The following is a 12952-nucleotide window of genomic DNA, read 5'->3' on the forward strand; positions in this document are numbered from 1 at the left end:
CCAACAACAGAATGAATGAATTTCTCAAGCCACCAGGTTGCCGAATTCATGGACCAAAAGCACCACACACACGTTCAGTTCATTGGACTTGTGTATTGTGCCACGCTCGAATATATCCGATTTTTTCAGCTCTTATTTGGAGATAAAACTTTGTGTTGCTAGGCTATAGACATACTGTATTGTGCATTGAGCATCGCCATAATAATGTTGGCGAATTCATTACAATGCGTTGCCGTGTTTGTACACATCTTCACAGTTAAGTGGCTTATACATTCGAGGACAAAGATCCAATGTTGGTATGCTACTTTCATAGAGCAGCTCTTTAGCACCCGTTCCTGGCTTGAGCAGGGTCAGTGTAACTGGTCAACAGAATAGAGTGGCTCAAAAGCCATCCTATCCCAGTTGGCACTTTGCCAGCCTGGGATGCAAAACTGCCCGGCCGCCTGCAGCTTGCCGCAGTCCATCTGGAACAAGAGATCTCAGACTGTCTAGTCAAAGGCAGCACTCGGATCCTGTGGTACCCCATAATGCTTTCGTATCCTACACGCAAAGGAAAAGTTTAGTGTAGCCGGGATAAGGTGCCCCAGGTGGCCATCCCATTGCAAGTGGTGAAGGGATCTTACGAGGTACCCCAGGGTAAGGGATCTTTTGATGCTACTGTGCCCAGACATTGTGTAGTGCGTTCAGAAAGTTATTTGGCAGAGTAACATAATGAGAAAAAAAATTGTGAATTTATCCCAGTTAAACATAGTTATCAGAGCATAAGCCTTGTTAGGCGTGGCTACATAGAAGCTCAGAAGTTACAGTGCTAACGGGCTCGGGTGGGCACACCCCTTATACATGAAGAGACAAGCAACCAAGCACTGGCAAAGTTGTTAAACCTCCTGCCTAGTCACATGGTCAGTGCAAAAGAATATCAGGTAGTCGACATTTCTGGAGCCCTCCACTACAGCATCTCTCAGCTTGAGGCGAGATGCGCAAGCGAATGACCTTGAACCCAGATGGCTGAAATTTCTGGAGCCCTCCACTGCGACGTCATTCGGGTCAAATATGCAAAAGAATGACCTGGGGTTTGCAATGCGAAGAGGTTGAAATTTCCGAAGCCCTCCACTACAGGGTCTCTCAACTCAAGGTCAAGTACACAAGTGAAAGACCTTGGGGGTTGCAGTGCAAAAAGAAGAGAAGAGATGAATTTAACTACTATTGCTTTTCGCCTTCAAAAATTCAGCGCAAATACAATGTGACGCAGAACCACTGAGAAGTAGCACATTTAAATGAGTTTTTATTCACTTTCATAAAATTTCTCTAATAGAAGCACTGTAGACTGTGGGACTGTACCGTCAGCAGAGAGAATGCACGCTTCTCACTCACACTACTGATGACGAAGACTCCAGGTCTCCTGCGACATAGACAGCTGCACTCAAGTTCTCCATTACCAAGTATCGTAATTGCCAGCTAGTTTTTTGTGCCCACTAAAATAGTGCTGTCCAGACTGATCAAAGGCACTGGTGATTTCCATGGCCAAAGTTGTCTATGAATTGAGAGGGACATTGGAGAGGAGGGCTCCAGGTAAATTTCAAAGTTTCAATATCACATAGCCCACGGCCATTGCAGCTGAGACTTGGCTGCGCAATCTGGGCTCAGAAGCAAGACGCCAAGTCCCTAAGCAACTGCGACAGGTTTTGATGGGCTGTGATGATTGTATGAATGGTCCTTGTTCCAGCAACAAGAAAACTGCTTACATATTTTTCGTTCATTGCTGGGAAGGGCATTTTTTGGTTACCCACGAAATGGCACGGTTACTCTGTTACGAACTACAGAACAAGATTTTTGAAAATCGTCTGAATGTTTCAGAGCTTTTTATTTATTACTTAGCAAACAAAGAAAATGTGTCTTAGAAGCAAGGAAGCACAAAGAAGAAAAGCAACAATGTCTGCTGTCTCACAAAATCAAACACAACCAATTCATTGAAGCAATCCTCTACAGAAAGAGACGGTACTCTGTGATGCACAATAACACATCAAAAGTGGCGAAAGAGGTAAAAATGAACACATCTGTTACACTGTTCAGGCGGAAAAAGTAGTGAGCAAACAAATGACAGCTGACAAGAAAAGCTGTGCACATCATTGCACGCAATGAGCAGACAGCTGCTTTATGAAGCAAGTTGGCAAAGTGCAAATTTTCACACCTATTCCTTGCAATTTATCAGAAAAATTATGCGCTTGTTTCACGCCCATAGAAGTGCCTTCAACTTCTTAAGCATTAGCAAATTAATTCTTCCGTAATGCTTCTGACTACTGCAATCACATAAAAAAGAAAAAAAAAAACTATGAACAAAAATTTTACCAATTCTGGCAAAAATTTTACCGAGACTGCACTCTTTTGTTCGTACTGATCAATATGTTTACTAACAGCACTGTCTAAGCTGGCACGAAAGAAAAATCAAATTGCAAAAACATTAAAAAGAAAAGGTAGATAAAAATTTTCTTTTTGTCCTTGCCACAACACAAAACCTTGGCAGTCTCTACATTGCATTCCATTCATACTTCTTGTCAAGACACAATGTTAGTGCACAAATAAGCATACACCATGATAAAAAGCAAAAGAACAAGACTGAGCTGGCACTGTAAATCTTAGCCACAGTAGTAGCAGTGCGTGCAATTTCTTTCCTGCATCAAATTATCTGCTTAACGAAGAAAAACGGTGAAAGCTTAAGCCAGAAGGGGGTCAAAAGTTTAACAAAGCACATAATGTAACCGGTTTGTTAGCTGTAGGTGTTTCACAATTCTCACAAGATTCTCACATTTCTGCGAAATGAAGACGAGACATGCTTGAGAAACAGAAGAAAGGAAAGAAAGGCCTGTCTATAGAAACAAAAACAAGTCAGAAGGCTGACTACTTGCTCCAGCAGGCCCATGCAGACACTCAGTCCACAAACACTCCTTGGGAACTTATAGTCAAACTTCTTCATAACTGTGCGTTAACTGTGCGTTAAGCCCTTTCGTGGCTTTGCAGTTTCAACAAGTATACCAACAAAAAGCTTCCAAAACCCTAGAGCTTCCTGCCACTTACTTGGTGCGCCTATTATGTAACAAGGCATTTCATTGAGAAACAACACTGCACTCCATTTCAAGTTGGACGCAGCCAAAGGTTGTAAGGTATACTTAAGTTTACACCTTTCAACACCTTCGATAAGTGAATGTATGTGCAGCAAACGACTGTTAGAGAGGAGATGCAGATGTTAATAGTCCTGGCTGTTTTTTTTTTTTTCTTTCTTCTTTTAACGTATATAAGAAACAGCATAATCAAATGCCTCTTTTAAACACTCCATGCTTGTTACAGACCGAAAGCAAATTACACTCAAGAATTTGTTTGTTGCCTACCTATTCTGCCGCTGTTGAACCAGTTTTGAATGCAGAACAAATTTTCTCCCGAGACACTCACACTTTCAGAAGCTTGTTCCAATGCATCGCAAAGCAATGCGGAGGGCACTCAGTCCTCAAACCTTTAATATTAAACGTCAACAGCTTCAATTACCAGCCAAATGTGTCCCAACGAAGTGAAAACATTCCAATTCATGTGAATGGGTCGGTCGAATGGACCAAATTGAGGCAATTTGTAATTTCAATAACTTTTCAAGCCCACAAGAACATGGAGCACTTGGCAGTTAATGCCGGCAATCTACCAGACATGTCGCTACAGGAGGCATTGGCTTGGCTTCCGACAAAGGAAGCGCATTTGCTGCATCAGAAGACCATGCAGTGGTAAAGAATGCTAGCTAGCAAAACATTCCAAAGGCATGACCTTCCAGCACAGTTTTCAAGTCATTGCAAAGCTGGGCAATGAGAAGATGCTTCACACAAACTGGCTCATAGAATACACACCACGCAATGATTTTTAAAAAACTAGGGAAAAAGGAAAGTGTAAATAAAGATATTTTAAGGTACTTTTCAGAATTTTTTTTTAAGTAATGTGCACACCTTCTTTTTGGCACCGTGCTAATTGCTGCTCCCAGTGAAAAAACAAAAAACAAAAAAAAAAAAAACTAGGTCAGTACACTAAGGTTCAACAAAACATACATTTTTGTTAAATACCGAGTGACAGAAACACTGCACCACATTGTTACAGCACCCAAGAATAAAACACCCACAAACCCTACGTCGATGTTACCACTTCACAGAAGCTGGAGCACATAATTACAACACATTTAGCAGTTCTACAGATCCCATAAAAGCAAACCCAAATTTGGCTCATGAAGTCTCAAGTGCAGACAAAGAAAGCAAGCGGCTGTCACAAATTTGTGCAGAAATGTGCCCTCGAAGTAGCCTCACTAGCTTGCATTATACACCACTGCACCGGGGTCGTGAAATGACGCTTGCACCGTGAGGCACCGCTCAGTAGTCAGTCCCACGACTGATGATCTCCTTGCAGGTTGGACGTAGCAGTATGGTGTGCTCGAACTGGGCCGTGTAGCAGCCCTTGGTGTCACACAGAGGCGGGTATGGGTCCACAATGCTTTTGTCGCAAAGATCCTTGAGCGCCATGAGGTACTTGGACTGGCCAAGCCTGTCGAGCCAGCGGCGGCAGAAGGCTAGCGTGCCAAAGTTCTGGTTGATCACTGTCAGCAGCTGCTTGGAACGTGGCAGCCTGCACAAAATCAAGTGCATAACATGGCTGCTTACGACCCAGCCCACCAATCACGACCCTGTTCAGGTTTAGCGTCAAGTTGGTACTTCTCGCAACCGTTGATTTAGTTGGAATATGGGCAAGAAAGCATGCTCTAGTGCCACCGATTGCTTATCCAATAATGTCCATGCCAATGCAAGTCAGATTAATGGTACGTTGTCAGTTGTCGAACCAGTTTGTAGGCTAAATATTAGCGAGCTTTAATACACATGGAGTTCAATGCGTCCCGACAGGACCATGCACTTCGTCTGAATTAGTATCTAAATACTCAAAGTAAGAACGCATTAAATGATGCTGCCTCAATGAAAGAAAATGCACCTGCAAGTAACAGCATACTGACCTTGAATAGCTTCATAAAAGCTACTGAACTCAGAAAATAAGCTTGCTTTGCATATGTGTCAAACCCTCTCCTTCTGAAATGTTTGGAATACTCATCTGGATAAACAAAAATTGGATTACACGCAATATATGGTACGTGCCAGTAGTCAAAGCATTATGTTTCTACTATGCAGACCATTCTTCTGACCAAGCTGGCATTGCAACACTAAGTGATCAGATCCATGTTCCTTCTGGAGAAGAATGACAAGTTAGCAAGAACATTCCGATAGCAACTAAAGCTGGGCAACACAAAACTTCCAAAGGAGATGAAGCGAACACTGTTCCCTTTAGCCATGAACCACCAACTAGCCTGAACACACACTGCAATACTTTAAAGATGTGATAGCAATGTTAAAAAATAAAAATAAAAATAAGGTTCAAGTAAGTTGTTCCTTTCTTATGATGCAAATTTTTGTCCTAGAAACTTGCCAATGTGGTGGTCACAGTTACATTGATAAAAGCTGTTAGTGAAATTTCATTGATACAATCCCAATTAATAAATTTTTTTAGCACAATATGTTATTTTCTTGTTCTTTGCTATGCGTTTTCAAATGGCAAATTAGATGCTACATGTGAGTTTGTATATGACAATCCTGAGTATGTGTGAAAAACTTGAGTGGTTTTAAATTTCACTCTGAGAGCCAGCAAAAAAAGTCCTAGTGGAAGAAGACAGTACAATTGCCAACTGTCTTATCGGACTCGGAGGGACCTGGGAAAAAGTTCGTACAATCTGTGAAAAATCCTTGAACTTGAAAAAAAATCACTTTTCTGCAAGAAATCAGCTTTGCAAATCACAAACTTCGCCGCTCCCGATGCTTCGTGTATATAGTATCGACAAAAGGGAGTTATAGTTGATCTGCTTCCCCACGCTGGCGCAATCAGGTACGACGGGCAAGGTAACTAGTGCATACGTGCTGGTCGATACCAAAGCGGCAGGCGTGTGCACCGCTGGGAAGCATACAACTAGCACAAGGTGGTCACCACATGCGCTGTGGTGCCGAACAGAAGCGGGCCCATGCTAAGCTGTAACCACAATAACCCTCCAGTTAGAATATCTCGGCCAGTCATGCTCTCGTCATGTCCATGCCACTTCATGACGCATTGTAACGTAGCTGCAGGTCATGATCATGCTGCAAATGAATGCAAGCACCGTGCAAAGCAATAACATTCAGTTTCCGTGATTACCATGATAGCAAAGACTGTAAAATAGAATTCATTTAAAAAAAAAAAGCGAGCGTAACGACAGCTCCGTGAATGCACTATTACCCCCCCTTCTGTTGCCTCAGAACGGTGCGGCCGTTCCATTTTCAGTTCTGCGCGCTCTTTGTAAGGCTACCACGACGATTATGACGAGCCTCAAATGGCAACGATGAACAGAGAACCAAGCTAGTCCATCTGAGTGACTCTGCTTCGCTTAGCTTTCATGGCTACGCAAAAACAGTTGTTTGCGACAAATATGCCTATTCTCGTCTACATCATGCCGAAAAAAGGCCTTCGGCCAAAAAACGATCTAGTATTGCTGGCGCCAAATTTGGTTTGAAAAATGAATCTTTTGGACACCAAGAGTCCAAAATATTGGTCGTGAAAATGTACACATTCCTATGGGGCACATAAGGTTCCTGAGTGATGCCCGAAATATCGCACAAGTCTGATTTATTGGAGTTCAAAAAATAATTCAGCTACTGTAGTAAACACTAGAAAATGAACCCACTAGCACAATGAATCCACTCTCTCAGTCTGTCTTAAGAATTCACTGTTTTTATCCTTTGGTAGAGTGGGCAGTGCTGAACTTGGCAGCGTATCAAGTTGCTGTGCGGATAACCTCCCCCAACAACTCAACATATCTTTCTTTTGACCAGATCTAATCTGGCGGGGAAGGTGGGTGCTAAGCTCTCGTAAGTTGGCAAAGCACCAAGCTTTAGATGCTTTTTCATGGATTTGTTGCAGGCTGCAGGTGCAGAGCTAGGAGATGAAACTGTGACCAACTCATTTTTTAAAGGCTTCAAAAAAGCTTGCTTCTGGATACCGAGAAATAAAAGTTACAAAGTGACAAGTTTCATAGAGTTGTAATAAATGTAAGGTCTGTGTTAATTATCTTTCAGTCCCGACCGTTTGAAGACTGTTATGGATAATAAGATTTTCAAACATACATTTTAATTTTCAATGGTCATGAGAATCGTATCAATGAGATTCCACTGTACTATAAGTAGAACACATGCCCATGTACTAGACCGGAACTCCTTCAGTGACATACAGAACGACCACATAGAAAGAGCTTTGTGCTCTGGCTAAGTTACTCACCTTAGAGGTACACGGCCCGCATCGAAGTTCTTCATGTAGTGTGACACCTCCATGTCATCGTGGACGTAGCCTTTGCCCGTGCTACCAAAGGTCTCAATGGCATACACCTCACCTTCCTGCAAGCAAATGGTACAAAAACTACAAATTTAGATTTATGACACGCAAGACAAGAGGTGAATCCCAAAAACTACTGCCAGTTACAGTCGACAACCGAAAACTCGGACACCTAACGTTTCGAACAAACTCGCAGTGGCAGGTTTGCTTCAGCAGTACAACCATCGAACGCCGGTTGTTGTCCATTGTCTGTGTAAACCCTGCGCGGCGAGACCGTCAAGCATCATATTGGACTACTGACCCCTTCCTCCACCATAGTGGCAATCAGAAGTTTACGTAAGTGCTTTTTTTCTACGAATTTGCCTTTCAAAAGGTTTTGCGGTCCGAAAAATCGGCCGTTCGTTGTATTCGATTACGGTTAAACTTTCGAGCAAATGCAGTAACAACTCGTTAATTCGAATCTCACAGGAGTGAAAAAAATGTCGGAATTATTCGAATGTCGAATTATCGAATGAGCAACAAAGACTGCATGTGCATTTTTTTTATTGTATACCTTGACTTCGTGAAGAAGTCAGCAATGCTCTTTTGCTCTTTCGCAGAAAGCTGGGCAGTGAGGGCCAGTTTGCAGACATGGGACAACCCTTCCAGGGCGTGCGTGTTGCCAGGAGCGTCATAACAGAAGTCCTCTAAAACTATGAGAGCATCAGCGACTTTTCCAGTGGGACGGCGCACTGGGGGCTCATCATCATCGTGCGAGCCCTCTTCGTTGGACGTCTCATCTGCCATATCGAGGGCATCGCTGATTATCTCATCGCTTAAATGGCCAGCGACAACAACACAGTCATCGATGGAAGTGTAGTAGTCGGCGAGAGTTCAGATACAACTCCAATAGGGTCATGAAATTGTCAATGTTCATAGCAGCATTATTCTGGAAGGGTGTAATGCCCTTCAGTTCAATGCATTCTTTGACAGACAAAAAGAGTTCTTGAATTCTACGTTTATAAGTTTTAACAACCAGTCTTATTTACAGCGCAAGAGTATTTGTATTGGATATGTGTTGCTCCCATGTTAAGTAGCATTTTTCATGCGTGTATTGACTGGTCCCTATTCGTAACCTCTTGACTCTGGGATAGTTCTCAAGGTTTTTATATATACCGACGACTTTTTAGTGATTTTGAAGAGACAGAACGACGGGTTTTATAAGGAAACAGTGGCACAAATACTAGATGTTTTTCAGAATTGCGCCGAGGGCTTAAAGTTCACACCAGAAATATCGGAGCATGACTGTATGCAGTTTTTAGACCTTATGTTGTCTAAAATGGTGTCTGCTGGCGCTATCGCCCAAGAGTTTGCAAGGACTTATTGCATTATGATTCTGCGCACTGCAAGATTATTAAGCGGGCGATCACGATGCAAGCGTTAAAGTGTGCTGTGCAAAGATCTTGCTGTCATATAATGAAAGGGAGCTTCGATAACCAGATAAAGAGGCTTCTATCAGCGGGATATCCTGAACACCTAGCGGTGGCTGTGACGGAGTCCTTGTTGCAGAATATAAAAGGATACAAACGTTTGACAACAGACACCATAAGTCCTTGTTGCAGAATATGAAAGGATACAACCGTTTGACAACAGACACCATAACGAGGAGATTGGTTCAAGACCTATCGTTGTCCCTTATATACATAAGGTGGCACATAATATGAAGAAGGTGGCCAACAAACATGGTGTCAGGATGGTCTTCTCCACCCCAAAAAATTGGCTGCCATGTGTGGACGAGTCATGGACGATGTCAGTAGGAAACAAGGCTGCACCAAAAAGCATGTCAACCCCTACGTCAAATGCGCCACAAGGGTTATTTATAAAATTCCCTTAACCTGTGAAAAGGTACACATTGGGCAAACTGGGCGATGTGTGAACGATAGGGCTTCAGAACACAAGCTTTCTCTGAAAAAAATTCAAAATTTACATCTACCTTTTCATTGCCGATCGTACCATCTCAAGGCAAACACAGAAATTAAGATTTTAGGTAGGAGCAGGGACACTCTTGCCCATGGGCTGCTAGAAGCTTCTTTTATAAATAGACTAGGTTCAAAATGTATCAGTGAATCATCTCTATCGCTGTATGTTGTCAAAATCGACTTTTGAATTTTGGTAAGGTAAGGTAGGCCTGAACTGCTATGCATATGTTGCTGACTCTGTAGGAGCATTTGGTTGTTGGAGAAGAAGTTTGTATGTGGTGTTGTTTAGAGAAAGAAGTTGGAGTGTCAGCGCCTGTCCTGTGTTACCTATCTTTGAGTGTCTTTTTGTTAGCGCTGTTAATCTTTCTTTTTATGAACAATTTCCACAGTCTAAGCCAAAGCCAGGATCGTGTAAATACAATACATTAGGCGGGAAAATGCAACACCCAGGAACACATCAGCGGAGTCAAAATCTCATTGGTCCAATCATGACAAAGATGCAAACTGTATATCACCAAAAATTTTTACATTCAAACAAGAAACGAAATTCATGCATTGAAAGGAAATGTGTTTACACATGAAGGAAACCCTGTAAGGTGCTACTGCAGGCTCATATGAACCAATCTTTTCCCCAAAACATGGCGCCCTCCGTTATATCACCCTCTACTACAGCTGAATAGAAGTCAGCGGCAAAGCGGTCTGTTCACGTTCACGGCAGCCATAAAGAATTCCCATGTAAAATCAGAATACGGGTAGCGAGTTGCCAGAGCTTTTCTTGTTGCCTAGACAAGAAGGTAATCAGAATACTAAATTAGTATATGTGCATAACTGTGGTGCACCTGTCTTGTATTATGACCTCAGAAATCAACAGGCCAATATCAGGGGGTGACAGGCCCCTTCTCACCCCTTAAATCCACCCCAGCAGAAGCCATGGCCATACTTAGAGCAGCTTCAAGTGACCTTTTCATGCAACCCGCCCCAACCTACAAGTCCCCATTTTCAGCCATGCCGTTCTCGAAAGCTTGCTAGGATGCTGTCACCAAACTCCCAAATCAGTCGTGGCTTCCTCACCATGCTACTGCCCAAAATTTTGGCTTTTTATTCTGCCTCTTGAAATTCTCTGCGTCGCGCACAATACACTTTGGTGAATTGTGCATTTTAACGAGTTCACATCATAACAAAATTTGCATCACCCATGATGGTATAAAGATCCTGCTGTATTATTATTAACATGGTGCATCTGTCAGTCTCTCTGCCCGTATGTATGCTACATAGTTAACACTGAGATCACATTACCATGCCCTTCCTTCTTGTTTGTTTGTTTTTTGGGGCTTTAATAACATGTTCGCAAATTCTATCTGCGGTCACCAAATGCATAGTGCTGGTCCTGTCGGCAGGGTTCAATGATGAAATAGTTTAATGAAATTTCAAATCTATGCAGTCACTCCGCAACATTACGACTCAAAGACCTTCAGCATACCATTGCAGGCATGAAACATTTCTAAACCAGAGCAACTTTTCTGTTCCATACAACAACATGTGGCCATATCCAATAGAACACACCATCACCGAAAGACTAAGACCGCATGATAGATCCAGTGTGATGACGGCAGCAGTCGTCACCACGTGGACTAGCCATTGCTGCACTAGCTCTGTAACATCGGTTACCACTATTGGTGGATCATTTCCTTCCCGCTGTCGGAACGCTCGCATATCACCTCATCTTACCGGTCTGATATGAAGCTAAATCCAACAAAATTCCCTGCACAGTATAGTGCTTTCCTCAGACATTAAGATGTTGCAGGCTTGACAAATGACAGAACAAACTACAGATGCACTAACATCCTAGGGAAGCATAGGGGTCAAGTGCATCGAATTTCTATTCCTCAATGAAATCTGACTGCTTCCCCTTGTATGGCTCTGTTTAAACTCATTCAGCACAAACCAAAAGGGGACATCTATTAGTGAGAAATTTGTAGTCGAAAGTACTTTTTCTCTGCCCCTCTATTCCAAAATGTGACATAAGGGCACTCCCGCTAGGAAAATGTTGCAGTGGAAGAATTATGAGCTCCACGATTCTTGGCTGGATGTGGATGGGAGTCTTTCCTGCATCCTGTGACCTATCTTACGAGAATGCTGGTCTACGCGAAAGCAGCCATTGTGACAAGGCAATCGATCTAGACTGACCAGGTTCAACTTGCCTTTAGTGCCTTAAATATAGCTCCTCTACACGGCACTACAGCAAGTTACTGTACACCCTGCCTTCAAGCAAGACAAAATCCACCGCTAAAGCATTTAGCACACTGATATTGTACTGGTTTCCAGAACGATTCCTACGAGGGTAGAGCTGCCCCACTGAATACGTGATAAAAAGAAAATTAGCTTTGCTTAAAGGGCATGAAGTAACAGAGGCCTGTGGTCTTCTCTAGTTACACTCACGCTCGTTGCCATACACACGTGAGATACCGAAGACCACATGAACATACATATAAGCCCTCACTCGTTCCTAGGCCATACGAGTGTGCCTTGTGTGGCCTAGTCAGTGATGTATCTGGCTCGCAAACCAAATGTTGTGGGCTCGAATCCCCTCCGGACCCCATAATTATTTACATTATTGTGTAAACAAAATATGATGTAAACATATGATGTTTAAATCACTTTCATTCCACGTGTGGCGTCACGTTTCACAAATTCCCAGGTGAGGTCATGCAGCTGTCCCATCAAATCCTATCAATCGATCAGAGGTTTCTGGCTAGAATGTCGGAAGCCAATGAGAATGCGCCAGGTTTTCCGAGTGTGAGCCTTAAAAATATCCCTTTAGTACTAGTATATATGAGAAACCAGTGCAACTAGCAATTTGGCCCCAGTGATCTGGATTTCAAAAACACTGACCTCCATTCTCACGGCTTCCCCGCCTTTCACAATAGGCACAGTCTTGCCAGCATGGATACGGTACGGTCCAATGGAATGGCCGTTGAGGTTACGAATGGCCTTCACTGAAAAGACAATAAGTACAACAGTCAACATGAGGAGATTTCTGTGTTGAAGATAAAGCCACATTCTTGCAAATGTGAAAGGAATGAAGGGAAAGCAAAAAGGCATAGATTAAAGTAGGACGTTTGCACTGGATCCAATTTTCTGTGCTCTAGTCACCAAAGTGTAACTAATCACTCATCAAACTTACTGCGGATTCTTTTTTAACCAACACCAAATAATGTGAACTGCAATAACCGACCAATTTTTCATACTCCAAATATTTGAAGTTTACTAAGGCACACATCGTTTTCAAAAAGAACAAGTCTCCGCTGCAGTGAAAGGCATTGTATCGGATTTAAATGGAGGCAACAGGACAGCACAACGGCTTGGATAGGCTTGGTTATTTGTTCCTAATTACTTCCCCTCGAGTTGTGGCATGCTCTTCATTGCCATCGGAGTGGCCTCCAAAGGAAGGCATGCAATCACATTGAAAACAGAATGGCACCAGCATCCACCATCGCTCGGATGACAATACACATGGTACAGGGCATGTGGAGTGAGAGTGCTGGTGAAGTCGCTCACTTCAGCTCACTTTTCCT

The 12952-nt window shown here is 42.9% G+C and overlaps 1 protein-coding gene across 1 annotated transcript in view; it reads right to left on the reverse strand.

Moving 5' to 3' along the window:
• Positions 1–1821: 1821 nt before the first annotated feature.
• und (methionyl aminopeptidase und) overlaps positions 1822–12952 on the reverse strand; it is a 36493-nt gene continuing 25362 nt past the window's right edge. Inside the window, exons 10-12 of the mRNA XM_084587007.1 lie at positions 12270–12373; positions 7366–7481; positions 1822–4647 (exon numbers count right to left, since the gene is read on the reverse strand). Of these exons, the coding sequence (XP_084443133.1) occupies positions 4395–4647; positions 7366–7481; positions 12270–12373 (473 nt within the window). The 3' untranslated portion in view covers positions 1822–4394. The remainder of the gene's footprint in view (positions 4648–7365; positions 7482–12269; positions 12374–12952) is intronic.

Source organism: Amblyomma maculatum, chromosome 1 (genome assembly GCF_055883805.1).
Source record: "Amblyomma maculatum isolate TAMU_Amacu chromosome 1, ASM5588380v1, whole genome shotgun sequence".
NCBI lineage: Eukaryota > Metazoa > Arthropoda > Arachnida > Ixodida > Ixodidae > Amblyomma > Amblyomma maculatum.